The sequence below is a fragment of the Pelobates fuscus genome, chromosome 5 (genome assembly GCF_036172605.1).
Source record: "Pelobates fuscus isolate aPelFus1 chromosome 5, aPelFus1.pri, whole genome shotgun sequence".
Lineage (NCBI taxonomy): Eukaryota > Metazoa > Chordata > Amphibia > Anura > Pelobatidae > Pelobates > Pelobates fuscus.
This window is the reverse complement of record NC_086321.1, coordinates 337802866-337827150: the sequence shown is the minus strand read 5'-3', so window position 1 is coordinate 337827150 and position 24285 is coordinate 337802866. Positions and strand designations below refer to the sequence as shown.

Sequence of the window (24285 nt, the reverse complement as noted above, 5' to 3'; positions counted from 1 at the left end):
GTCATTAGAGAACGGTGCATCCTCAGAGGTGAACTCTATTTATGGTCTGGGATTACGGTCTATACAAACATTTCTGAAGGGCTTGAAGTGTCCTTGACTGTAGATGTGAAAGGTTGGAGGGATATTACTTTTTGCAATTGGTGGTGTGAGGGGGGATTTGATGGGCTTTTGTATTAGATTACATTGCAGGGTTTAAATGCCTGTAGTAATTGTCACTCGAACAATAAAACAACCCAGTACAACACCCCATCCACCATGAGATCATCTAAACTGAAAATCTTATGGCCAGTCAGTTGCCTGTCAGATAAGTACGAAATAGGATTCATGTGTTGCAGTCACTACACTGTTCTGGCTCTGCATCTCATAGAGAAGCGTTAGTCTCTGCTCTGTTCTACGTCAAAAAGTGATCTGAAAGCTTTGCACCTTTGTAAAATGTGCCATTTTCTCTTGATGGCTCTGTTATAAAAGTGTGAAGAGGGGACCCTGTTAATACCTTCAAGTACTTTAGGAGTTTGGTGCAGGGTTGTGGAATTGTTAGACAAAACTTTCAACTCCTAAATTTATGGTACTACACACGGACTCTTTTTATGATATACTACTGTTTTTAATTATATTAAGATTCCCACATTAACGTTTGCAATATAAGTAATGTAATTTTTTTTTTAATTCTTTATTTATTCCAAGGTAGAACAGTACAGTTAAAGCACAACAAATCAGATCGTATCAAAATATACTAACATTACACATGCCATAATCCCATGAAATCTGCAAGAGCTGAAAAATGGTACGCCTTACACACTCTCACTGCATCAATGCATTCTGAAGTGCGAATAACATCTAATACAATGCTGATACCCTGTTCTTCTTGGTGATTTTAACGTATAACATAAAAAGGTATAACAAGAAATCCATAAAGATGCTTCAAATTACCATACATATAATTCTTTTAAAGAGAAGACATGTCCTATCCTTTCCATGCAATTATGTGCGATTACTATATATCTTTATCTGAATTTCTTTCAAATCGCTATCCGTTTGTCGCTGTGGAGACATGTCTATATCCCCATAAAATGTAAGTTGTTTACACATTGCATGGTGTTATGAACTTAACGTGAGGAGATCTCACGTGGAAAAGGAAAATAGGAAAAGAAGAAGAAGAATAAGTAGGAAATCAGAAAGTGTGAGAGGTAAAGAAAGGGATGAGGAATAGGTTCAGGGGGCGTCAGGCCAACCCATGTCCAAGTGAACTAATCCCATCCAGGGAAATCTCGTTGGCGTGTACATCAAGCACTTGCTGCGCTAGCTACCCAGGGGCCCCAAACTTTTTCGAACTTCTTCGTCGTGCCTCTTACCCGGGCAGTTAGATCATTCATGAGATAGTTATCCTTAATCTTCCTAATTACCACAGTAAGTTCAGCAGCTTCACCTCGCAACCACACTTGTGCCAAAGCTCTCCTAGCAGCTAGATTCACCTTATGCAATAGGGTCTGCTCCGCTTTTGTCCAGTTATCTACAGATCTAGCTAGCAAGAATACCCATGGGTCTAGTTTAACCTCTCGCTCAAAAATATCTCGGAACAGCTGCGCAATTTGCCTCCAAAAGACTTGTGCTATTGGGCATTCCCACTACATGTGAATGTACGTGCCCTTGAGGCCGCACCCCCGCCAGCATAAGTCCGTAGTAGTTTGGTTCATCCGGCTTAACTTAAAGGACCACTCTAGTGCCAGGAAAACATACTTGTTTTCCTGGCACTAGAGTGCCCTGAGGGTGCCCCCACCCTCAGGGACCTCCTCCCGCCCGGCTCTGGAAAGGGGTAAGGGGTTAAAACTTACCTTTTTCCAGCGGTGGGCGGAGAGCTCTCCTCCGCCGATCCTCCTCTTCTCCTCCCCGTCGGCTGAATGCGCACGCACGGCAAGAGCTGCGCGCGCATTCTGCCGGTCACATAGGAAAGCATTCATAATGCTTTCCTATGGACGCTTGCGTGCTCTCACTGTGATTTTCACAGTGAGAATCACGCAAGCGCCTCTAGCGGCTGTCATTGAGACAGCCACTAGAGGAAATAGGGGAAGGCTTAACCCATTCACAAATATAGCAGTTTCTCTGAAACTGCTATGTTTATGAAAAAATGGGTTAACCCTAGAAGGACCTGGCACCCAGACCACTTCATTAAGCTGAAGTGGTCTGGGTGCCTAGGGTGGTCCTTTAACCGGTGTAGCATACCAACGAAATAGTGTCTTATATGCTTGTTCCTGTAACGAGACACACATAGAGGACTGCGCGGTCGCCTCCCATATTTCCTGCCATTCCACTCCCTCCAGCGTCTCACCCAAATCCGCCTCCCATTGGTCTATATAGGAAAGACCTCCCCATTCCAAAGTTTTACTGCACAACTGTGAGTAAAGAAGAGAAATCATTCTGCTCGGGAATTGTTTCTTTGCGCACATTCTTTCAAAGAATGTCATCTGTGTTTCTGCTGCTTTTTTAATCTGAGGGTCCTGGGCATAAGCTCTGATCTGGAGGTATGTAAAATAATCAAAGGGTCTCAAAGGCGTTTTGTTTTGTAAATCCTCAAACTTAACAAGCGACCCTCCCTCAAACAGCTGATATACTCTCTGCAGCCCAGCCCTTTCTATGCCTCTGAAATCCCGGGCCGTCATTCCTGGTAGGAATGCCTTGTTCCTCAAGAGAGGAGTCATTGGAGAGGGGGAGGACACTAGGTCATACTTAGGAGCGGCCGCGTCCCATATCCTCAGGGAATTGAGAATCGCAGGACAGGGCACCGTGGTAGTAGGTCTGTGCTCTTTAGGGGTCCACATATAAAACTGAGGCATATCCATTCCCATAAGGGACGCTTCCAGGTCCACCCATCTCCTTTCCTCCGGTGGAGAGTGCCACAGAGCTACCTGAGCCAGTTGGGCTGCCTCATAATAAAAATGTAAATGTGGAAGGCCCAGGCCTCCCCTGTTTTTGGCTCGGTAAAGAATGTTACGTGAGACCCTAGGTTTCTTATTCTGCCAGATAAATTTACCTATTGTTTTCTGAAGTGGTCCCAAGTCAGACCTGTTAACTTTAATCGGGAGTGCCTGAAACAAGAACAATATTCTGGGGAGTACATTCATTTTCACGGAATGGATTCTCCCTATCCAAGAAATTGCCTAATCTGTTCAATTCTCCATATCCGTCATCAATGTCCGAATCAGCTGGGAATAATTCTGATGAAATAATTGGGATGGGTCTGCCGTCAATCGTATGCCTAGGTATTTTATGTGGTCTCTCGTTATTCGTAAGTTATATGTCATCCCTATGTAATCGATGTCTAGCTCTGGCATACATATAGGCAACAAGCTGGACTTGTCCATATTTACCTTGTATCCAGCCAATTCTCCAAATTCCTTTAAGACCTCTGTCAGCGCAGCCATCGATTCCCTCGGTTCAGTCAACGTCAATAAGACGTCATCCGCAAATGCCGAAACTACGTATCGTTGCCCTCCGATGTCTATCCCTTTTATATCCGAGGTCGCACGAATCGTCTGGAGGAGAAGTTCTAGCGATAAAGCGAATAACAAGGGCGACAAAGGGCAGCCCTGTCTAGTGCCGTTGCTCAAACCAAATGGATTTACCCTGGCACCCGAAATGCGAATTTGCGCCCTGACGTTGGTGTACATGGCTCGTACTGCCGTCGTAAACTGTGTTGGGAAGCCAAAATGATCCAGCATTGTAAACAAGTAAGGCCATTTTACCCTGTCGAACGCCTTTTCGGCGTCCAATGACAGCAACATGGTCGGTATTTTTCTGGTGGTTTGTCTCCATATGAGGTCTACATTACGCCTGGTATTCTCAAAAAGCTGTCTATTCGGTATAAACCCCACCTGGTCTGGGTGGACCAAGCGAGGCAACATCGGGTTTATCCTGGCTGCCAGAACTTTCGCCAGTATTTTGGAATCGTGGTTGAGAAGAGATATCGGGCGGAAGTTTTCTGGGATCGACAGATCCCGACCCGGTTTCGGCAGTAAGACAATGTCAGCTAGCGACATGTCTCTATCAGGAGGACCACCATCCAGTAGTTCGTTGAGCCAAGCCTCCATATACGGAACCAGTTCTTCCCTAAAAGTTGTATAATAAGACCCATCAAAGCCATCCGGTCCCGGCGCCTTGTTACTCTTCAACGCAGAGATTGCCATGTCCACCTCCTCCGTCGAGATGGGTTTCCTCAAGCTTTCAACGTCCGCCTCTTTTAATTTCGGCAAGTCCAGCCCGGAAAGAAAAGTGTGTATTCTGTCCCGTTCGCTTTGTATTCCCGCTGGGTCTGTTGTTGAATGATTGTAGAGTTCAGTGAAGAATTTCGTGAATACCGTTGCTATGTCTGTTGGGTCTGTGCGGCATTGACCCGAGGTATCTTTGATGTTAGTGATATGGGTTCTATGTTGTCTTGGTCGGAGTGACCTTGCCAGCAGAGTGTCCATTTTGTTAGCCTTTTCAAAGTAAGTTCTTTTAGACCCTATAATAGCACGTGCTGTATCATCCAGCAGTGTTCCTCTAACCGAGGCTCTCAGGTCCTGAACCGCCTGTAGATTGGTGGGCGTGGCATCAGTCTTATGTTTTTGTTCAGCCTGTCGTAAAGACTCCAGGAGGGTTGATAGCAATTTGGCTTTGCGTTTTTTCTTTAATGTGGCTTCACGAATCAAAATACCTCTGATCACTGATTTATGAGCCGCCCTCGACAGGTCCGATGCATCTTCTCTGGCAAAATAGTCAGTCAGTTCCCTCCTCACCGCCTCGACAATCTCAGGGTTGCGGAGCAGAGACGTATTCAATTTCCAGGACCACGGGGATGCCACACTTAGTTTATCCAGTGTCATGGATACGTCTGCGTGATCCGACCAAGTGATGGAGCCTATAGTCGATTCCGATACCTTGGGGACTGAGGAAGGATTAACCAAAAACAAATCGATTCTCGAATAGGTATCATGAGGTGCCGAATAAAAGGTATAATCGTTAACATCCGAGTGTTGCGCCCTCCAAACATCAACGAGGCCCGTATGTTGCATAAAAATGTGTAATAATTTGTCCTGCCCGCCCCTTTTATGCGATCTTGGGAGAGTTTTACCAGGTCCCCTGTCCCTCGCTGGGCACGGAGCTGAGTTAAAATCGCCCCCTACTATCACCATTCCATGTGGTAAGGCGTTGATTACCTGCGTCAGTTCCGCCCAGAACTCCTTAGTAGGGTCGTTCGGGCCATACAGATTGAGAATATGTACACTGTGGGAATATAGTGTTCCCGACAGGAGTACAAAGCGGCCTCCCGAGTCCGTGCGTACCTTCGAAACAGTGAGTGGGCATCTCACGGATGAATCAGAATAGCAACCCCATTCCTTTTATTGAGAGCTCTAGACTCATATGTGGTGCGATAAGTGTGGTCCTTAAGCGCAAACCTCGCCGACGCCCGAATGTGTGTCTCCTGCAGGAAAGCTATATCGGGGTTTAATCTTTTTAGGTCTCTAAACATGAGGCGCCGTTTTTTAGGTGCATTGAGTCCTTTAACATTCAAGGACAATATCTTCACTGGCATGGACCTGCCCTATGGGTTACGCTATGAAAGGTCACATTGTTAAGCAAGCGCTCTAAATAGAACTCAGTTATATTGGTAGCGAATGGAAGGAATACCCTGTGCCAGCTCGTTCTAGCCTGTTCAGTATACATGGCGCCAAGCAATGCTTTCTTACCAGTCACCCTGGTCCCTGTCTCCGATTGAGCTCTCTCATCCAGCAGGTGGACTTCAGTTAGTCTCCGGCCAGTCCATATGGGTACCGCCCCTGAACCTTCCTCCAAGGAAAAATAATAAGTTGTAATTTTAAGCATAAAAAAAAATAAAATCTTCCAAAAACTAGGGGTCAGCTAGTTGGCTGAACATAAAGTTGTTGATACGTAGGGGAGAAGAGAAAAAGGCCTAATGCCTTGATACATGCAGTGTTTTCACCCTTACATGAAACAGGACTATTTGACTTCTGCAGCCTAGCCTAGGCCCACATGTCGCACATTATATTGTGGGTTGACTTATCTGCTGAAAATAGGCCTAAACCTTTTTCACACCTCTAAGTGTGGGGGTCAATTTATACGCTGCATCAAATTTGCTGCCAGATATATGGTACATTTTAGCACATTTTGCGGTACATTGACATCTATGTAGAGATGACCTGTGTATTTCATATGAATACAAATCTTTTTATTGCCTGTTTATCTTACAACCTGGTTTCCTTATCAAGCTTGTGAAATCATGTACATAGCCAAGAACAGTATGAGGTTACTTTACTGCCCACATATATCCTGTTGGTTTTTAAGTCAATAGTTTTAACCTTATTACTCATTCTTAACTTGTCAAATATCTGTGCAGATTGGAAAAAAAAAATTTTTAGTCCCTTCTTCCAGTTGGTCTAAATGGAGACTAGTATAAAATATTAAAAGCCGGCCATGCATGCGAGCTCCTCTCAGAACAATCGCAAAACTTCAAATTTCACAAAATCGATAACCCACCTTGACCTATAAAGGTCCCAGCGACAACCTCCACCGTCTCCCGAAGCGATCGATGCCATTTTTCCAGCCAAAGGCCCTGCCTAAACGGAGACGGAAAAACGGGGCCTACCCCGCGGTGTCCCTCACAAGCCTGGAGGCCCTCCTCGCGCAACAGGCGAGTAGCGACGCATACCACCCAGCACCCGACATCCAGCCCCACATGCCGGCAATGGGCCGCCGATCGCAAAAAGCGACGGTGTCGGACCACAGGGACATAGGGACAATGTTCCACCGACCCGTGCAACCTCATCCCGCTCCGGCGGAAGCCCCGAGGCTTACCACCACCATGCGGCCTATTACCCCAACACCTCAAGTAAGGCAACATGAGGCGGAACAGTCAGCAACTGCTCACCCGACGACACCCGATGCCACCACCGACTCCACACCGACGACCAGACATGACCTGAAGGTCCTGTTGGCGGACTTTCACAAAATCCTAGCGACTGAATTAGCCCCTATCAGCAATAACCTGAAAGCCGTCACAGACCGGGTACAGGCCTCGGAGAGGGACATTGCAGACATCCAAACACAGATGACCGAGCTTCAAGCTACAGTACACCAGCTCTGGTCTCATCAAAGGAACATCACGGCACAAGTTACGGCGATGGAAGACCGACACCGCCGCACCAACATTAAAATAAGGGGCGTCCCGATGGCAATCAAGGCGGAAGAACTACCCCATTATGTCAGACGCTTACTGACCACCATCTTACCCCATGCAGTAGCCAAAAAACTGACCATGGAGGGAATATACCGCCTGCCAGGACCGGCGGGACCACCGTCCACAGTCACCAGAGACGTCATTCTCCGGTGCTCCACGACCCATGAGAAAATCTTAATCATGTCAGCCCTCAAAGGTAAAACCCCGATTCGATTTGAAGAAGCTTCCTTAACATTTTACCAAGATCTCTCGAAGGCAACCCTATTATGGCGCAAAACATTCCTTCCAATAACCAGTCAGCTTAGAACAGCCAACATAGACTACAGATGGGGTAGGAACGGCTCCCTGACAGTATCACTCAACGGTACCGTGCATGTCCTCACCTCAACAGAGGATGCATCCCCATTCCTGACGGCCCTGGGCCTGGAACATCCGTCGGACGACACCCAACCGAGAACCTCCACCGCAACGACCAGCTGGGACCCGGCTCACACAACGCCCTTCGTCCCGAGATCTGCGACAGTGAGGGCAACAGGATCAAGCCCCAGTAACGACCCAACATGAGATACCGACGCACCCTGCCTGCAGTTCCTAAGCACGGCAAAAGACTATCTCACCGGGACTTTACATATAGCTCTCTATAGTTCAAGTATAACCTTATGTTTTTCCTTCTTTTTTCCCTCCACTACTATATCTTATCTATATGATTTTTGTGATTAACTCACACGAACACAGAGGACAAATCAACATACAGGCACCACACCCAGGACTAGATTTATAACGGGATTACAACCCCCCGAGACTAAGCAAGATTCTACCCAACCGCACATAGCCCTAGGGACAACACCAAACTACAAGGAACACCCCCTCCCCCCCCCGCTACTCCCTTGGTTAGGAGTCACCACATACAACACATAATGGTGGACGAGTCACCCTACGCACACTGGTCCTTAGCTCTCCTCTGGGCAGGACACATACCACCCGAATCCACCCAATATGTTATCAAACAACACAAAGACGAACATACACGCTGAACGCTGTAACCTCAGCGCGATAAATCCACAACCATAAATCAGCGCAGATAAGCAACACTCGAACACCTAGAGCATTAGGGCAACACGCAAGCTGACAGGTATCAGCAAACATGTTATTAAAAACAGAAAAAAGGTGCAAGACTCTCCTTTGAACAAGCTTACACACTAACAGCATATTACCTATTTTTTTTCAAACGTTGTAACGATTCTGATGTGCACTGAAAAATAAAGAATTTAAAAAAAAAAAAAAAAAAATATTAAAAGCCCTTCGGCAAATGTACACATTTGTTTGGTTACTGTACTCTGTGCTACTTGATGGCTCCTATGGATTTGTAAAATTTAATCTCATTGGAATGGTGATGTTATTGATGGTAAGTGGCAAAAGTGACTATACTATATACCGGTTTATTATTATTATTATTTTTTTTTTTAAGCCAAATCCTTGCTTGCCTGATTTATCTACCTGCAAGACCAGTAGCAATATAATGGGGTTTTATTTTGTCAAACTAGACATGTTCTCTTAAGGGAGGTACTTTGTGAACATGCTCAGACAACACGGTTAAAAATGTGTGTTCTGTGTAAGAAAAGCTCATGTTAGGCAGACTGCTTCTTAAAGTATTTTGCTGTGTCAGGATTGTTTGCCTAGGGCACCTTGTATATCGACCTACATTAAATGTAAAACCTGTCTTATTTCAAGTTTCTTCACTTAGGGCTGTTTGAATAAAATGTATATTTTCTTTGATCTGAATTCCGGCCATGATTGGAATGCTTTAAGTCCTTTTCATTTAACAGTTTTTGTGATGGAGGGTCAAAGCATTGCACTTAACCGGTGTCCTGCATTACACTGAGTTGCTAAATTTGAACCAAAACTGTTTGATTTAACCAATGTGCAAGATTGTTTGCGCTTGGATCACCAAAACTATTGCTTCCCCCTCTTTCACTTTCTACATGCATGAGGTGGTGTGTACAGGCATCCTGGAGAAGTACTGTGCAAACCATATTTCTAAGTTTCGCTTTTACGCTGTATTCCCACTGGTATCAATGTGGACTTAGATTCTTCAATTTAAAGCAAAACAAAACTTGGCTCAATACGTAAATATTTATTTATATTTATAATTCAAATGTGATTTATTGGAAACAGAATGCACAAGCCTAGCGACAACCCTCCTTTCACGTACCCTACAGCAATCTGTCAAACTTCATTTCTGAATTCTGCACTTTTTATTCCCACTATTTCTGTGGTAAAGATTATATTAATAATTAAGTTTAATTTAAAATAATTTTTATTTTTAGTTATCTGAGAACAGCAGTCTGAGAACACTAATATGATATTGTATTTGTGCTATTTATGCACTCCGTATTAAGCTTTATAAATAATGGAAAAAACCCTCATATTTTAGACATAACTTGTTTGTCAGTTGCGTTTCTTGTTCTAGTGTTTTCTCTGTTGAACCACATTTCCCCTTTCATTGTTACCAGTTTTGCTTAGAGCAGTAAATACCACAGGGATTATTGGTGAACTGACCAGTGACTATATTATGTTTGCCAAGGGATAGCAGTGATTGAAATTATGTTTTTGCAAATCCAGTCATTGATACAATGGAAAACATAATAGGATTCATGGCGATACAATGTACTGCACAAGAGGAACTTTTTTTTTTTTTAAATTTACCTACCTTTTTAAAAACTTCTATTTTCTCTGAACCTATAAAATTAAAATCCTTGTTTAAAATAGATATTGTTTTAAAATTCTTAATTAAAGACACAACAGGTGCTAGCGCTTAAGGAACATTATAGGGTCAGGAATACAATTCCTGACCCTATAGTGTTAGAACACATGTATGGTTCCAGGATCCCTCCCATCCTTAAATAATAACAATACAAAATTGATCTCAGCCAATCACAATGCTTTCCCATAGGAAAGCAATAGATTGGCTAAGATCGTCAATTCTGATGTCACCCAAGGGGGCGGAGAGGACAGATGCTGCCCTTGCCAATTTGCATCTCCTCATAGAGATGCATTGAATCAATACATCCCTAAGGGGAAAGTTTAGCATCTCCATGCAGAGAATGGAGACTGAACGACAGTGGACCCAGTAAACGCCTCTAGTGCCCAACAAAGGAGTGGCCACTAGAGGAGTCCCAAAGCAGTAATGTAAACCCTGCCCTTTTTTTTTTTTTTTTTTTTTTTTTTGAAAAGGCAGTGTTTACATTAGTCTGCAGAGACTGACATGCTCACAGTTCTGGTAACTATAGTGTCCCTTTAAAGACAAACTTCATAGATTATATCACCTTTTACATTATCCAGGCTTTAATCACTGGTGTCATAAACTGTTCTATGCCAATCACAGACTTACTAAAATGTCTACCAGACAGCTACTAGAGGGACTTCCAGGGGGTATGAGGACATCCAGCGTCCATAGACTCAATATAGGAAAGCATTAAAACAATATTTTCCTATAGGGAATCCTAATGCGAGCTCTGCGTTTGCTGCGCATGTGCATTAGGTCCCCCCCACCTGCTGATGTCTGCGCGGGAGGAGTGTGACCCGATGTCCCTCTGTGCTGGATTCAGTAAGTGGGAGGGGGGCACGCGGTGGTGGGGGTCACTGTAGCTACCTATAGTGCCAGGAAAACCGCTTTTCCTGGCACTATAATATCGGGTTAATTTTCTAAAGATCTTCAGTACTGTATATACAATAAGATTCATCAGAATAGCCAGCTAGTGTATCAAAGTTCACAACCAGTTAGGATGCAAGGATTACAATGGTGTATTTATACCTTTTGTTTCACATTCTTAATAAAACAAACCCTAGAGTGCACCTACCTTCAGTGGATTCTCGGCTATTGTTTTGTACAGTGGTTTGGAAGATATACATACTCTGTGTCTTGCCTTTAATTTTTTGTACCTGATATACTTGTTTCTCTTCTATTCCAGATGGCTCAGTGTGTGACCAAAGTCCAGCTGTCAATCTCCTGTACAAACTTGCTGGATAAAGACATTGGTTCCAAGTCAGATCCTCTCTGTGTAGTTCTACAAAGTGTTGGCGATGGAAAGTGGTCAGAGGTAAAGAGGAGGAGAGGGCAGTATTAATTCTTGTATCTATGGTAGGACTGTATAGTCTATTACCTCTGAATTTTGTCAACATGTATATTTTAAGTTGTGTAAATAGCGGTGGAATCTACCATAATTTTTTTTTACAGTGATATAGACTAAGTTTTAATCAGTGGAAAAAAGAGAGATGGACTGGAATATGCACGGGAAAGTACTTCAGAGACAGGTGTGGATAAGTCTGGGGAAGCAGTGCAGGGAAAGCCTCAAGATGGGTAGCAGTACAGAGCATGTGATCAGGCAATAGGGAAGACTTGCAGAGCGCCCGGGGGAAGTTTACATATAACCTAGTTTGTTTTGAATCTAAAAGGGCCTAGTTTAGGATGGAGAGCTGTGTGCAGAGATATCTGTGATCTGATACAGGAAAAACACTGCAGAGGGCATGGATGGAGGTAATTTGAGGTATACAGGAGGATAAAAAAAAAATAAGATTTGTTTGATTTAAATTATTACTTAGTTCAGTATAATGTTATGCATTTGTTTCACGTTCCACTTTTTGGAGATTTGGATAATGTCTAATCTGTAGACAGTTCTCTATATTGCGGAAGGAGATTGTATTTTTGAAGTCTGACATTTGTAAATTATCTGGTAAACTCCGGCTGGAACTGCTGCAAAGCCACTGCCGTAGAGATGTACTAGGAATGGCATATTGCACAGTCTGTTGCTCTACATTATTACATTTTTAGCACTTTCAGAGTGTAATGGTGTCGTGGAGACGGGCTCAGGCACTGAGGGTAGTGGTGTCGTGGAGACGGGCTCAGGCACTGAGGGTAGTGGTGTCGTGGAGACGGGCTCAGGCACTGAGGGTAGTGGTGTCGTGGAGACGGGCTCAGGCACTGAGGGTAGTGGTGTCGTGGAGACGGGCTCAGGCACTGAGGGTAGTGGTGTCGTGGTGACGGGCTCTGGCACTGAGTGTAATGGTGTTATGGAGACGGGCTCAGGCACTGAGGGTAGTGGTGTCGTGGAGACGGGCTCAGGCACTGAGGGTAGTGGTGTCGTGGAGACGGGCTCAGGCACTGAGGGTAGTGGTGTCGTGGAGACGGGCTCAGGCACTGAGGGTAGTGGTGTCGTGGAGACGGGCTCAGGCACTGAGGGTAGTGGTGTCGTGGAGACGGGCTCAGGCACTGAGGGTAGTGGTGTCGTGGAGACGGGCTCAGGCACTGAGGGTAGTGGTGTCGTGGTGACGGGCTCTGGCACTGAGTGTAATGGTGTTATGGAGACGGGCTCAGGCACTGAGGGTAGTGGTGTCGTGGAGACGGGCTCAGGCACTGAGGGTAGTGGTGTCGTGGAGACGGGCTCAGGCACTGAGGGTAGTGGTGTCGTGGAGACGGGCTCAGGCACTGAGGGTAGTGGTGTCGTGGAGACGGGCTCAGGCACTGAGGGTAGTGGTGTCGTGGAGACGGGCTCAGGCACTGAGGGTAGTGGTGTCGTGGAGACGGGCTCAGGCACTGAGGGTAGTGGTGTCGTGGAGACGGGCTCAGGCACTGAGGGTAGTGGTGTCGTGGAGACGGGCTCAGGCACTGAGGGTAGTGGTGTCGTGGAGACGGGCTCAGGCACTGAGGGTAGTGGTGTCGTGGAGACGGGCTCAGGCACTGAGGGTAGTGGTGTCGTGGAGACGGGCTCAGGCACTGAGGGTAGTGGTGTCGTGGAGACGGGCTCAGGCACTGAGGGTAGTGGTGTCGTGGAGACGGGCTCAGGCACTGAGGGTAGTGGTGTCGTGGAGACGGGCTCAGGCACTGAGGGTAGTGGTGTCGTGGAGACGGGCTCAGGCACTGAGGGTAGTGGTGTCGTGGTGACGGGCTCAGGCACTGAGGGTAGTGGTGTCGTGGTGACGGGCTCAGGCACTGAGGGTAGTGGTGTCGTGGTGACGGGCTCAGGCACTGAGGGTAGTGGTGTCGTGGAGACGGGCTCAGGCACTGAGGGTAGTGGTGTCGTGGAGACGGGCTCAGGCACTGAGGGTAGTGGTGTCGTGGAGACGGGCTCAGGCACTGAGGGTAGTGGTGTCGTGGAGACGGGCTCAGGCACTGAGGGTAGTGGTGTCGTGGAGACGGGCTCAGGCACTGAGGGTAGTGGTGTCGTGGAGACGGACTCAGGCACTGAGGGTAGTGGTGTCGTGGAGACGGGCTCCGGCACTGTGGGTAGTGGTGTCGTGGCGACGGGCTCCGGCACTGTGGGTAGTGGTGTCGTGGCGACGGGCTCCGGCACTGTGGGTAGTGGTGTCGTGGCGACGGGCTCCGGCACTGTGGGTAGTGGTGCCGTGGCGACGGGCTCCGGCACTGTGGGTAGTGGTGCCGTGGCGACGGGCTCCGGCACTGTGGGTAGTGGTGCCGTGGCGACGGGCTCCGGCACTGTGGGTAGTGGTGCCGTGGCGACGGGCTCCGGCACTGTGGGTAGTGGTGCCGTGGCGACGGGCTCTGGCACTGTGGGTAGTGGTGTCGTGGCGACGGGCTCTGGCACTGTGGGTAGTGGTGTCGTGGCGACGGGCTCTGGCGGGAGGTGAAAGGTCAGTGTAGGACCCTCCTAGGGGGGTCTGCCTTGACGTTGGCAGGCGGGCATTCCTTCCAATGGTCATTGGAGTAACTAAATGACCTCCATTTGTGTAGAGGCTGAGTTAACCCTCAGTGTAAACATAGCAGTTTCTCTGAAACTGCTATGTTTTCAGCTGCAGGGTTAAAACTAGAGGGACCTGGCACCCAGACTACTTGATTGAGCTGAAGTGGTCTGGGGGCCTATAGTGGTCCTTTAACAGGAGTAGTCCCAGAAGATTGGAAGTAAGCGAATGTTGTGCCCATTCACAAGAAAGGTAGTAGGGAGTAGTCGGGCAACTATTGGCCAGTAAGCCTTACTTCAGTAGTGGGGAAAGTAATGGAAACCATGTTAAAAGATAGGATTGTTGAACATCTAAAATCACATGGATTTCAAGATCAGAGACATCATGGGTTTACTTCAGGGAGATCATGCCAAACTAATCTTATTGATTTTTTTTTTTTTTTTTTTGATTGGGTAACTAAAATAATAGATAAGGGTGGTGCAGTAGACATTGCTTACCTAAATTTCAGTCAGGCTTTTGACACTGTTGCACATAGAAGGTTTATCAATAAACTGCAATCTTTAAAGGGATACTCCAGGCACCCAGACCACTTCTGCCCATTGGAGTGGTCTGGGTGCCAACTCACACTACCCTTAACCCTGTAAGTGTAATTATTGCAGTTTTTATAAACTGCAATATTTAGCCTGCAGGGTTAAGTCCTCCTCTAGTGGCTGTCTATCAGACAGCCACTAGAGGGACTTCAGTGTTCATAGTACACGAAAAGTGTTTTAACGAACGCTGGTCGTCCTCAAAATCCCCATAGGAAAGCATTGAATAATGCTTTCCTATGGGGAGGTCTAATGCGCCTGCGCAGCCATTGCTGCGCTTGCACATTAGGTCTCTACCGCCAGCTTATGTCGGCGGGGGAGGAGAGTAGGTGGAGCCTGACCCGCGCCGAGGGACCTCGGACTCCAGTAAGTCACTGAAGGGGTTTTATCCCCTTCAGCAACTTGGAATGGGGGGTGGGAGGGAGAGGGGCACTACAGGGTCCTGCAGTGCCAGGACAATTAATGTTTTCCTGGCACTGGAGAATCCCTTTAAGTTTGGATTCCAATATTGTTGAATAGGTAAGGCAGTGGCTGAGTGACAGTCAGAGATCACAGTGGTGTATTTCTTGCCCTTCTAAACCTTTTCTTTTATTTATAATGATATAATGAACAGTCCTGTTCAAAGGGCTAACTCACAGAGCTGCAAATTTGAGCAAAGTCTTTAATCCCTTGACTTGAATATTCAGCTCGCCAAATGTATTAAAAAAAATTAAATTAAAAAAAAAAAGTAATTCTGTCTTGGGGATATGACCTAAGTGATCATGTATTCAGTGCAGAAAGAGTCAGCCTGGCAAAGGATGCAAGATTGCCAGTTACATTCTAAAAATACAACGCTTTTGTGCTTTGGTCTGATACGGTCTATGGAATTCAGATTCTGACAGCAGTTTTTCATTCCCTTCTAGTTGACTCGGACTGAGAAAATCAAGAACTGTCAGAGTCCTGAGTTCTCCACCAAGCCAGTCATAGACTACTATTTTGAAAAAGTGCAGAGCATAAAATTTGGGATCTACGATATTGATAATAAATCTGTGGACCTAAATGACGATGACTTTCTTGGAGGATTTGAATGTACTATTGGTCAGGTAAGATAGGCATATGTGTCTATTTGTTGAAATGCTTTGCAGATTTGTGGCTAATGTTAACCACCATTTACTTCCTCTGGTTTATCATATGCAGCAAAAATCTCTGTTACCAATGCGTCACACCAAGAAGTGTGTAAAAAGAGGGCCTGTGCACACAACTATTCATTTATATGGATCTTTTTTGTGCAAAAACCTTAGCTTGATTGCATTTGGAAATTGATACATTGGTCATCAGTAAGATAATAAACATTAGAATAAAGTTAAATTACTAATCCTCTCTAGGATAGCTATAGACATACCATATTATTTAGATGTTTTTAAATAACCCTTGTAATGGAATACAATCCACTTGCTAGTTCATTAGTAAGTCATTGCTTTATATAATGCTCTATATCATACTGCAATCGTAGTCCACTAGAAGTATTGATTATTTTATTTAGAGGTGTGCTTATGTGTGTTATTTTTGAAAAAATTTTGTACTATGTGGGTATTTCAAAGCTGAGGGCTTTTAAACCAATCTTATCTACACCATCCATGAGGACAGGTTAGCCTTGCAGGGTCATAACTAAAGTAAGAATTCAATGTGAATCTTGAATTTCATGTCAAAACAGCTATGCTTTCAGTTTAGCTACTCTAGACTCCTATTTACTTTAAATTCTCACTTTACTAAAAATCGCTGTTGATCTTTAACATTTTCACTTTAACTTCCATCGTCTAAACACATTGAGTAAATGTGCTGTTCAACAAGTTTGGGGTAGATTTTTCAGAAAGTCATGTCCTCTTGTGGTTCCAAGTTGTGAAGGACCTTAGCGTGTTTTCTCAAGGCTAGAGTTGCTGCTGTCCCCATTGAAAACCATTCATTTTATTTTTTCTTTTTATTAAAAAAAAAAATCTTTTTATAGTCTTGGAAGTAAATCACTAGTATTCTGCTTGTTTAATTTTCTAGATTGTATCAAATCGCACACTGAATGGCCCTCTGGAACTAAAGAAAGGGAAACTTGCTGGAAAAGGAACGATTTCTGTAAGTTATTGTACCATTGCGCATAGTGTATTTTTTTTTATTATAAACACCAAAACAACTTTATCTGACATTTTATTCTGCATTTTGTACTGTTTGCGACCTAAAATCAGGTGGTCGTGCTATTTTAGTGTGTCACAATTGGTAGGAACACACTCATCATTCTTCTACATTACTGGCCACAATAAGATAATAGTTATAGATATCAATTATTCCTGATTTAGTAATGTACTGAAACCTGTGCTAAGTGAAGCATTTAATAGGCAGCAGACATGTACAGCTAAAGCAGTGTAAGATCTGCTCATTATTCCTTAAGCCCTATAAGTGGCACTTTTGTGTTTTATGCCTCCTCAATACTCACATTACCATAATACAATTTGTGTAAAATAAATAAATAAAAAATATGCTGTTACCGGGGCACACGGAGCCCCCCAATGGGGAGCCCCACCAATCCGATAACACCTCCCTGTACCCCTTCCCCCCCTTTTCCTTTTTTTTTTTTCCTTTTCTCTCCTCTCTTGCCCCTATCCAGATCTATACAGACACCCAACACTAAGCCCACGCAAAAATAACCAAAAACGTAATCACCTAAGACCAACGACCACAAGAGAACCTAACAGCACCAACAACACACCCACCTCAACGACAAAGGGGAAAAATCAAAAAGGAAACTCAGGACGACACACACTAACCCCCGACCCCCACCTCCATCCCCCATACCAAATCAAACAGACAAGGTACGACCAAAGTCGTAAATATCCCAACACTCAATGCCCATAACTAAGAGGTACATGGCACACAGACCACAAGACAGGACCAAGACACACAAAACACCTCAGAATGTAAGCAACATACCGCTACGAGAGGGCACTCCTCCCCCATCTCTTTTAATTCTGTACCCCACCCCAAACCTTAGAGGAAATAAGAATGCAAGTTACCACGAGAATGAAAGAGAATACTAGACATGTAAATACGTTAAAAATGTTACAGAACTGTACTCATCACCAACAGCCCGGGTAGTAAACGGGGGTTTTATATCAAAGCCATTCACTATCTCAAATGGCTCCAGGCAAGGCTGCCCACTCTCCCCGTTACTCTACATATTGGCACTGGAACCCCTAGCACACCTCATACGGGAACACATATCACTGTCCAACTTCCACAAACTCCTTGCCCAATACAGCAAATGCTCCTACTACAAGCTAAATATCACAAAAACCCTAGCACTCGGCATCAATATCCAACACACAGACCTGACAACCCTAAGAAGGGATTTCACTTATGACTGGAGAAAAGACCACATCAAGTTTCTAGGGATAAACTTCACTCCTAAGGCAAATGCATTACATGCAGCAAACTACATCAAACTAAAAGCAGAGGTCCACAACATTCTACAAAGCTGGAGAGGCAAATACATTTCATGGACAGGCCGTATAGCATCGGTGAAAATGGGAATTCTGCCGAATATCCAATATTTATTCCGCACCCTGCCAATCAAACTCTCCAAACAATACCTCCTAGACATACAAAACACTATAAACAACTATGTCTGGGACTACAAAAAACCAAGAGTTGCCAAGACGACCTTGTACAAACCGCCTGCCCAGGGTGGAATGGGACTTCCAAACATTACAGGATATTACAATGCTGCCCACGTTACTCCTTTGGTAATGATCTCCAATCGACCAGAACCCGCAGCTTGGGTTGAAATAGAAAGAAACCATGCACAAGGGATACCATTCCCGACCCTGGCATGGCTACCCAAATCCCACAGACCAAAAACTTCAGACCTATTACCAACAACGGCATTGACCCTTTCAATTTGGGACAAGTTTCAAAAGAAAATGGGAACAACAGCAACTCTCTCCCCAGCACTTCCAATAGACGCGTTTCAGGTATTGATACCGGATTTTAATCACTCACTATGGAGAAGACATGGCGTGCACACTGTCTCCCAAATCATGCGAAACAATATACTTAAACCATTACAGGACCTCCAGACAGAATTCAAACTCTCGGGCACGGCAACCTTCTCTTACAGACAGCTGAGCTCATGGATACGCGCCCAACCACCCTCACAGCCATTGCTACCACCAAACACACATTGGACAACAATAATTAACATATGTACAAAGGCGAAACCTGCTGTGAAATTAATCTCCACAATATACGCCTCTGAACACACGCGAACATGAGCCTCACCGCCTACTTTCAGCAAAGCTTGGGAACGAGATATAGGCCGTCAGCTGACCGCGGAACACTGGCAAACCATCTACAGTGCCAACAAACGAATGACCCTCTCCACGACACACATGGAGCTATCCCGCAAAATTCTATACAGATGGTACCTGGTACCTACCAGACTAAAACATAGCTTCCCAAACGAGTCAGAAACATGCTGGAGATGCACGGCGGACAGGGGAACCATGATACATATATGGTGGCACTGCCCGTCACTTCAACACTTCTGGTCACAAATCTCCACACTAATAGTCCAATGCACAGGTGTGCACCTACCGAACACACCAGAAACATTCCTACTCCTCCTACTCCCACGGACACCAAGCATGCACACACGGTACTTAATATACCACATAGTCATAGCAGCCCTTACCATCATTAGCAGACATTGGAAGCAAGCGGCCTCTCCCACAATAAACCAATGCATAGAAGCAATAGAATCAACCAAAACATACGAACTCATGGCAAGAAAATCACAGCGAGGGAGACCCTACTGGATCGAAGCATGGGAACTATGGGACACAACCCAACACAGCTGCCCAAACACGATGGACACGTATAAGTCACAACCATAAGTTATACACTGCAAGATACTCCCCCGAGAGGAGAACCACATCATAGATGACACGATCATATAGGGATCTGCGCAGAGACACCCGCGAACACAGCACATTGCAACAATGACTACACTCCCAGCATCTCCTTTACTCCCAGTCATTCCCCTTTCAACCCCTCTTCCACACTACCACCCCTTCCCCACCCCACGCAAGAACCACAAGTACCAGTTGCTAAAAGCCTGCACAGTGCCCACCCCACTTCCAAGCGTACCCATTACTGCCACACTTATATGGACACAAATCTACGTGTTTTAAGGATGCTAGGGCACCGGGAAAATTTACAATTCACAATTGTCAATTGGTTAAACGACTGTATCCTCACCTGCATGTTTGGTATGTGCAACACCTAATATCTGGTGACAGAACCCAATGTGTAAAATGCTCATGTTGCATTAAACAATGTTCCCTCCCCCCCTTTCTCTTCTGGACCCCCCCCCCTCGTAATTTTCTTTTACAAAAATAAAAATTGTCAAATTAAAAAAAAAAAGTTACAGAACAACTTCCACTTGCACGTGGACAGCCAATATAGTATGTACAGTACCTGAATGTGATGCAAACCTGTTCCACAATCACTACCCCCCTACTTTCTTTCTGTAACCCCACCCCGAATCCGTACACTAATTAAAATTCAAAATAAAGAATTAAAAAAAAAAAAAAATATGCTGTTACCAGGCTTATCTTTACCGCCCTGTGCATTTTAGGATCCAGTTCAGATTACGGATCCTAACCTTCAAACCCCTCAACAACCCTATTCATCATTAGATTTCCTCTCTGATTCAAAAGTAAATCCACTTCAGTAAATCAGTCCTGTTAAACCATCATTTCCCTTATTTGTGCAGTGAGATTGCTAAATATTTTACAGGACTTCTCAAATACTTCTCCGTATCATTCCTATAAATGCCCTAACGCCTAATTCATACTTCCCTAATCTCCATGCCTTCTTTCTTCTCTCTTTAATAGTCATTGGTCTCTCTTTATAGTTTCTAGTGCTTCCATAGTCTCCTTCACGCTAAACTTCTATTTTATGGCTCTCCTACACTACATTTGTTTTCTTTAAAAACGTATCTAGATAAAGCTGCCATAGCAGTCATTCTCCCCTCTTCTTTCACACATTGTTCTTCCCCTTTCTCCTAGATTGTAAGGTCATTTGAGCAGGACACTCTTCACAATATAAACATTAATGTAACATTATTAGAACTCCGTGTTTCCGTATACACTGTCACAGCTCTGGACCTGATTGGTAATTACTGTGTTTCTCTTCTAGATCACTGCGGAAGAGCTCAAAGACACAAGGGTTGTGAATTTAGAAGTAGAAGCCAGGAATTTGGACAAAAAGGTACGATCTAAAAATGAATCGTCCGTTTTAAATGTGGAAGTAGTAACTGTGTCAACGTAGCCTTTTTTTGATCTTTATTTAGACGTTTGTTGTATTCTTAATCAAAGCAATAACTGAACAATGGGAAAAAATATATTGACACAGAACAGGTAAGTATAAATGGTTCCCTCAACCGTAAGGTTGTTTTGTTAGCTGTCCCTTCTTGCCGTGCTCTGGTTAGTTAAAAGGAAGTTTCTGTATTTCCCCAGGCAAATTTTGATTGCTGGTCTAACTGGCTTCTGTCACAACAGGAGAAGGTTGACCTCGGTACAGAGCAAACAAGAACTCCATTCTGAATATCTTAGTTTCCACTCATCTCTGCAAAGTTGAGTTCTGAATTGCAAATAATCCTGTAATCAGGGGAAAAGCGCTAGCTTGATTACAGATCTATTTACTATAGAAGTAGATGGTGAAGAAAAAGAGTGGACATTGCAGTGGTGGAAAGTGTGGGGAGAAGAGAAGAGGAAAGACCAGGAGGGCAGAGAGTTGAGGGTGAGAGCATGAACAGAATGCATAGGGAGAGTGTCAAACCTGGTCAATGTTTCTGTGTTTCTAGCTGTATGAACGAACGGTTTGTTCCATCTTGAGGTATTCACAAATCTGGGTCACCATTTGGCATTGTATTTATCATATCTGTAGTATAAATAGGCTGTCCGCTCCTATTTATGTTTATGCTCAACTCATGCTATGCATTTTTAGAGTGACAGAGGACTTTTATTTCTGTAGAGCAGTGGTCCTCAACCCTCTCCTCAAGGCACACCTAACAGTCCAGGATTTAGGGATTACCCGGTCGTGTCTCTAAGGTGTTTAAAAAAACTAAAAACGAGGCGGAGCCTAACCCTTAATGGAGACGGACGCGTGAGCCCTTAGCTCTCCGACCCCGGGATTACAATCCGCGACCATCAGCGACAAAAACGAGCATCCGACTACCATACCCCTACCCACGGACACCCTACACCCCCCTCCACTACCTACCCCATGGGAGGCAACAGAAAGAGACGGGACACCACTCCGTCCGTGGCGACGATGTTCCGCAGCAAAAACGACGGGCGGCCATCTTTATCACAAGGCCCCACGGATTCAGGCTCCGAATCCGACGGGTACGACCCGACAGAGGGGCAAACACCCCTCACAAAGGCAGACCTGAGGAGTATGCTCAGGGAGACCTCGGACGACATAAAGGCCTACACCACAGCCGCACTGGAGAAACAAATCGCAGGCCTCAAAGAGGATATGGAGGCCTTGGCTTCACGCACCAGCCGCACAGAGAAACAACTAACTGAAACACAGGCCACAACTAAAACACACTCCAGAGTGATTGAAACACTACAAGACAGGGTGACATACCTGGAAGATGGACTCGAAGACCTCAATAACAGATCACGGAGACAAAACATCAGAATCAGGGGCCTACCTGAATCAGTCCAGCCTGAGGCAATATTAACCACAGTCCACACAATCTTCCAATCCATCCTCCCGGAAGCAACAGAACAGGAGCTCTACATAGAACGCGCACACAGGGCCCTGCGCCCCCCAGCCTTCAACCCAAATGCGCCCAGGGACATCATCACCAAGCTCCTGCACTTCCCAGTGAAAGAACTACTCATGAAAACAGCGAGAGATAACCCCCCAACCTACCAGGGGCACACACTACACTTTTACCAAGACCTGGCACCGACTACCTTGAAGAAACGCAGAGAACTCAAACCCCTTACGACCGCACTCACGGAGAAGGGCTGGCGATACATGTGGGGTCATCCCTTTAAGCTTCTCGTCAAAAAGGGCGACCAAACATATACCCTTCATCAAGTCTCGGACATGCAAGACTTTGCCGCCCATATCGGCATCTCACTTCGCCACCCAATACCGACCACCGACCTACCTGCGGAGAACGGCAAACACAGCGACCCGAGACCCCGCCTGCCCAGATACCAGACCAAGCCGAGAACCTACAGTGCACCCAAAGGCCTACCCCAAACGGACACATGAACTGACCGGCACCGAAAGGTTCAACCTTGTCCAAAGGGCTTTTCCTAAATTGCCACAACTCTAAAACCTTAAGTACCAAGTTTATTATTGTTATTAATATCTGTTGCTCAGTTATCAAACTTATCACTAACTGTTGTTTATAAAAATGTTTAATGTGTAGGATTTAGCCTAAGAGAACTGCATAACAAACATGTAACAATAGACATAGGCACAGACACCACTGGGACCCCCTTCCTACCCCTGAGCCCAGCGGCAGCCCACACACTTGTAGCTGAGCTCACCAAGCGAGAGCCAGACCCCCGAGAACTAGGCCTATAAGCCTTCCCATACCTAACCTGTAACAGAAAACAACCCGGCAGCCTCTACACGGGCACGCTACTCCCGCCAAACAAAGCTCCATACACAATGGCACACCTCTAGGCCGGTCATGTAGATACACAATATAAAGGGGCGAACATAATCGCAAACCAAAAACCCCCTTCAGCTACATAACCCGGGGGGAAAACAGCCCCTAACCATAGAAGAAAGAAGGGACCACTATGGCCACCCAACAAAGGCCCGGATACACTCATATAAAAACATACTTAAGCAACACATAACTAGAGAGCATAGGACCACGGACACTCTAATTCCCAGAGACAATGTGGCATACAAACACAGAGGCGGAAGGCCACGGGACCGGCTGGCAGCTACACTAGAGTATCCCTTATATGCTATAACCCATGCCTGATCCAGGAGGATCCCACCGTTATACACCACGCTCCCATAAGCCTACACCTGGTCACACAATATTGTTATCACTAACATACACACCGAAGGGGCATACTGAGGAGAGGAGGGCGGGATGTAACACGAGAATTTAGGCAGTGAGCGGTCGATCTCACCCCTGCCCCTTACTTGGTAAGTGAGGCACGACAAAGACCCCGCCGGCTGAGCTGTAAACCCCAAAAACTGGAAGACTTTAGAACCCCAAGCCCGAACAATACAACGACCCCCCCACTACTATCGCAGGCGACCTGAGAAGCATAAAGAATTCACCCCCCACCACACCAACACCTCAGAGAACCAGCACAACAGGGGGACTGAATGCTGGCTAAAGTCTACGACACCAGGTTTATAATATAAGATGTAATGCACACCCAACTTAATGCACTACTGTTATGGAAATTACCGCAATTCACTGCTTTTTGTTACATATCGACCTCCAAATGTATCTGCTGCACTATACTAAATGTTTTATTGTTATGTACTTGATTACAGTTTAATGCACATTGTTACAGGTTAACTACCTGCTGTGTCCCTTACAACCTACTACGGGCCCATTGACACAGTTAACCCGATCACTGACGCCACCCACGCTCAACGACCCCCAAGACCACGACCTGACACCTGACCAACCCTTCAACGGGACCCATAACAGAGACACACCTGAATCCCCCGCCCAGACAA

At 45.4% G+C, this 24285-nt stretch overlaps 1 protein-coding gene across 4 annotated transcripts in view; it reads left to right on the top strand.

Annotated features, from left to right (window-relative positions):
- CPNE1 (copine 1) overlaps positions 1 to 24285 on the top strand; it is a 104474-nt gene that overhangs the window by 58259 nt on the left and 21930 nt on the right. For all 4 annotated transcript variants that reach the window (XM_063455755.1, XM_063455753.1, XM_063455756.1 and 1 more), the window contains 4 exons: positions 11203 to 11331; positions 15417 to 15596; positions 16543 to 16617; positions 20737 to 20808. In XM_063455755.1, coding sequence (XP_063311825.1) covers positions 11203 to 11331; positions 15417 to 15596; positions 16543 to 16617; positions 20737 to 20808 — 456 coding nt within the window. The remainder of the gene's footprint in view (positions 1 to 11202; positions 11332 to 15416; positions 15597 to 16542; positions 16618 to 20736; positions 20809 to 24285) is intronic.